At 33.2% G+C, this 5578-nt stretch overlaps 1 protein-coding gene across 1 annotated transcript in view; it reads left to right on the top strand.

Annotated features, from left to right (window-relative positions):
• The first annotated feature begins 202 nt into the window (after nt 1-202).
• Nucleotides 203-5578, top strand: part of LOC108779393 (uncharacterized) — a 20027-nt gene continuing 14651 nt past the window's right edge. Inside the window, exon 1 of the mRNA XM_018546808.1 lies at nt 203-486. Within this exon, the coding sequence (XP_018402310.1) occupies nt 477-486 (10 nt within the window). The 5' untranslated portion in view covers nt 203-476. The remainder of the gene's footprint in view (nt 487-5578) is intronic.

The raw sequence follows: 5578 nt of genomic DNA, 5'->3' as shown, positions 1-5578 counted from the left end.
AATACCGAGATTTACGTTCCTCAAAAGTTTGAAATTTCAGGTAAATTCGATGCATTGATGAAAATTAATTAATTAGGTGAAAAACGCCGACGTTCGTTTTGCGTGCATGCAGGCGAGCAAACGAACCCGATAAAATACAACGGCTGCAACCCCTTCCATCCGCGGCGACCGCGCCGCGAGGCTGCCTGCAGTCGACGTCGAAGCGGAGGCGCGCGAGCGTCGGTGCCCGCGCCGATCAGTCCGCGCGGGACGCTCGAAGAGCGAGGATCGTGTTCTTGCCTTGCTCTCGAAGTCTCTCAGGTGCATCGGTGGTTAACGACGTGGGAGGAAGAGAGTACGAGCACTAGTTTTCGCACGCAGTTCCGTAGGGCCGTAAAGAAGGAGAGAGAGAAAGAGAGAGAGAGAGAAAAACGGCGGCGATCATAGAGAAGAACTTCTCGCGAGACGACCGGAACTCTGGAAGTATTGGAGCACAGATGGTGAGAGGTGAGAGAAGCCGACAGACAGAATAAGCGTATATATATATATGCATATTTGTGCAATATATTTATGTCCCTTCGCGCGAAATACGAGGGCACTTTTGCGTGCAATCGATCGGCCTCCGGAGAAACTCCCTTAGTTACCACTTACCCACCCTTAATAGAGCCAATCCCGACGTGACGATGGCCGGATCGGTCGCGAGAGAGATTGTTTCTCTCGTGTACGGGACGATGCACGGGTTAATGTCCGTTAATCCTGAGATCGGGACTTAATCCGTCATGTTAATCGAATCCGAATGAAATTAGCTGCTTAGTCGTCTGGTCGAAATATAATCGAAGAGATGCGACACGATGTCCGGATAATTTTGTAATTTTGAGCGATGTCGAAATTAACATCTGTTAAATCTTTTACAAGGGTTAATTCAATGAATCGGGTTTAATTTCGTGCGAATTGGGATCATCGCTCGAGGAAATTAGATCGACACGAATAGTCCATGTAATGAAATAAATTATACGACATTGATGTATTTTATAAATCAATTTCGAGAGAGAAATCAATTATTACACGACGCTTTTCCTTTATTTACACCGACAATGTTTTCGTTTTCATGATGAAAATCATGAAAACAAAAACATTGAAAATGTAAATAAAAGAAAGCATTGTATAATAATAATTTATTATATAAATACACACTATAACTATTATATATACAATACTATATAAATAATAATATTATAGTTTGTACATATATATGTACATACAAGAACAAAAATGATAAAATCAAGAATGTCTGCAAATTGATGCCATAAAAGAAAATTATTTTTATATTTGTATCAATTTTTTATCATTTGAATTCGAAACTACCGATATTTTACAACTCATTGTGGCCGAAAGAGTCGAAATGTTTCGTAACGAAGCGAAAACCTAATCGCTGCTATCTGATTAACGATGAGAAATGGTACTCCCGAGAGTGTATTTCGGTCTGTACCTCAAATGAAATTTAAAGCCCGGCAACGCGACAATCGATCCCATTCAAATTTAAGTTTTACCTTAAATTTAATCACTCGCAGACTAGCTTATTAGTTTCGTTTGACGTAAGGCGGCCATGGAGCTGGAGCAAAATTTGCTCAACTGCTCCATTGAGCGTAATGAATAATTGATTTCCAGCTTAAGTCGGAGCAAATAAATCGGAAATTTTCCTTCGCGACCGGTATATTCACATTCGCTGTTTCCTGGAATATCTGATCGGTTATAGTGCGATGTGGGAGATAAAAATATTCTATTATAGGAAAGCTTATCGCTTATACTTGGCTATGCCGAATAATAAATGGCTCGTTCGCTTAAATCGCGATTTTTCTGGAAATATGTATTTTTACAAATTCGTAAATTATTTACTCAGGCGAAGTTGGTAATATAATACACGTGTCGTATGTTATTTAATATGTAATTCTCTCATGTCCTTAGGATTTTTAGAATATTCTCTTATAATCCATGTGTGTTATCTATTTCTTACTTCCAATATTTTATTCATTACGGGTAATATTTTGTTGATTGATTAAAAATGAAAGGCATATATCGCGTATGCGATTATGCATTAAATTCAAGAAGCATAATAATAATCTCAGTAGAAACAGTAACGACACGTCCGGCACGAAAAAATGTCTGACCGCAACCGGTCTGTCTCTACTTGAATTACATATCCGTTCTATTTCTTTCTATCTGTTATATTATACATGAACGTAATGTAGATACATGATAGATACATCCAGCAATAAATACATTTTTTCATTACAAAAGTATCTAAAGAAAGATTGAGTTCCGTTGGATTGAGTGTATCTATTATATTATCCTTGCTTTACTTTATTAATTAACTCACCCCGAACGATAAACTATTTTTTCTCTTTTTACACCGAGACTTTGTCTCCCTTTTCCTTTAAAGCGCTGGAGTTTGTCACAGAATAATAATAAATTGATCTGCTCTCTCTCTATTCTCTCTATTCTATTCTCCTACTAGATACAACACCTGTTCACCCATAAACGCAAATTACACTTTCCGCGTGCCGGACGAGAGTGTCAGTCATGAAATGAGCCTGTCGGTCTTCTCGCGAGATCCAACGTGAACGACGTTAAATTTACATTGGCGTCGCGAGGCCGAGAAATCGGCCGGCTGTCGCGCTGCACTGGGATGACCGAAGGTGCTTAAATTTAAGTCTCACTCGAATTTCGAAGTGATATGGCCGCGCTGAATCGAATCCGTGCAACGAAACGTATATATTTAAACCCCATTAAACAATTTCGGACAGATACGTTGCAACTGGACCTAAGAGGTCCCGACAATCACGCGTTAACATAATCGACTGCAATTCCGTTCGTCATTCTCTCCATTGCTTGTCTTACTTGCAATTATAGGATATATTCGTATATGCATCGCAAATAAGAATAAAAAGTAATATCAGAGATTAATGGTTGAAATATATTTTTAAAGCTTATAAATTATAAAAAAATAAACTTAAAATGTTGTCAGTATTATATTCAATAAATCTTTTTGCAAGATATTATATTTGTCTCATTGTAATATAAAATTTCTATTATTATATTGTTAGACGTGAGAAACTCGAGCTCATCCATTAATATTTTCGAAAAGATCTCGCGGTAAGATTGTTTAATCGTTAATTTTCATCTTTCTGTTTTATTCTCGTGTTTGACTTTATCTTTGAAACTCACAGTTAAATTTGAAAAATAATCTTTTGTCATTTCGCCGATATATCTAGAAAACGTATTTACTCATATTTATTATGCTCAGGTTTTATTTTTCTTATAAAAAACATGTCGCAGTCAATGCGTTTAAAAAGACAAATTCGATTAACTGATATAAATCAAGTATGATTTGACATTTATTTGACGATTAATCGTATTACAATACAGAGAGAGAAAGAAAGATTATTAATAATCTCAAATAAAGTATATTTTTCACGATTAAATTTATCAATGTATTTTAGAGCACGTAATATATTTAATAATATTCATTAAAATAAAATATGTATAATTGATTTGGCGCATTTTTCGCAATTGGAGGATGTAAACTTTTTTCTCGCGTCCCGACGTGACGTGTGCCAATTCTGTCGCTATGTGGCAATACGAATTCGTTGTGCAAGGTTCTCAGTGCATATTGACAATCGCGGTTAAAACAATAGCGGAATGTTACTCATTCAGTTGAGTCAAAGAATCGTTACCGAATGACTCGACCGATGTTTCTCATGATCACATTACTGTCAACGTATTTGCATATTGTCTCTTTGACATGTCGTATACGATATTAGAAATAGAAATGAGTTATTGATAATACAATTTTTTTTCATCAGCTACTCTATTTTTTAATCTTCCCGACTACATACAAGTATATACATATGGATAATATTAGAAAGTATATATTTCATAAATAAATAATAACAATATTTAGCTAAAGATTTATAACAAGATGTAACATTGTAAGTAACTTTAATAATATCTTATTAAAATTAATTAGCTTAAAAATAGAATTAATTTTTGATACTATACATTTTACAGTTTTGTATCTCTTAAAATGTTTTTAAAAATATTTTCATATTTCCCAAAATGTTTTTAAAAATATTATAACGTATTTATAAGAAGATTTACTATGTGTTAAAATATTTCTATTGATATATTTCTATTGAATCTTTCATATTTGCATTTATTGCATAAAAATATTATATTAAAATTACAGAAATTTATATATAATTAAAAGTAATTTAAATTTAAAATTAAACATTGCAGAGTTTACATCACATATTCATGTTGTGTAAATAATGTATAATATTTTGTACCTATATAGAAATAAATAAGTAATAAAATCGAGAAAGAAGGAAGTTTTAAACTGATAAAATAGTCATATTTACATTCAACGGGGAGTTCCCATTTATTGAAATATTGCAAGAAAAGATCATCGCTCGTGACGTTTAATTAAGCATTGCATTAATGAAACAACATAAGTGATGGTCTACGATGTCAAGGTTTCGAGACTGAGTCAGATACGCCTAATTAAAGATATACTACATAGATAAACTATTCCGAGTCTGGCTTGACGTACATGATAAGAGAAGAGTCTACTTTAATTAACCATTCTTATGAAATAATGATTAGCCATTTCTAATGTAACAGATCTTTGAAATATCGCAAGATATTTTCATGAAATATATTGTACTTATCATAATATTTATATAGTTATTGCTAATTAAAAACATATATATATACAGTATATATATATATATCAAATTTTGCGAATCCATTATTTCAATGTATGATAAAAAATAAATAATTAATCTCACAAGTAAAAATAACAAATAAAATATTATTTATACATCGCTATGTGCCGCTGTCGTCTAATTTCTAATATCTCCCTCCTCCTCCTTTCTTTCCTCCGTTAATTGTTTAGTTGACCGTTAGTTGGCCCCTGTTTCTAACAGTTTCTATTTCTTGATAGTAATCACGAATAATTCTCTCGAAAACATAGTTAATTATTACGATTGCATGCATTGTACTACCAACGTAAACGCTGTTAAATTCATAATATCAAATTATACCCAATTTGAATTATTTTGGTAATCATTTCTATAGGTCGTCAGTGTTCAAAATGTTAATTTCATTAAAACAATGAAATAAACAACTCCAAAAAATGTATTGAATTTGATTCAGATTTAAGGTACTAATATATTAATGTTATTTACTTTGAAACTAAACATAGAAATGGATTGATTAACATTTTCACACACGAGTTGAAAGTTAAATAACAAAATATCATTTAATTCAAGGAATTGGATTATCACCACTATTATGATATTTATATTAACTGGATAATTAATACGTTGAGAATGGCGAATAAGAGTCAATCTAAATCTGATAATATATTCTAATATTCTATATTGCGAAGAATATCACGTAATGTTTGGCGTTTCGTCCCGGCTTCCACTACTGGACTCATCAGTAAGGTATTGTAGTGGAAGCCTACCTTAGACGCCGGTGTAAGTTATTAAATCGAGATTCTATATAAAGAGATATACGCGTGTCTCAGCACTTGCGA

The sequence above is a fragment of the Cyphomyrmex costatus genome, unplaced genomic scaffold (genome assembly GCF_001594065.2).
Source record: "Cyphomyrmex costatus isolate MS0001 unplaced genomic scaffold, Ccosl1.0 scaffold59, whole genome shotgun sequence".
Taxonomy (NCBI): domain Eukaryota; kingdom Metazoa; phylum Arthropoda; class Insecta; order Hymenoptera; family Formicidae; genus Cyphomyrmex; species Cyphomyrmex costatus.
Note: the sequence above shows the minus strand (reverse complement) of the source record. Positions and strands in the feature narration are given on the sequence as shown.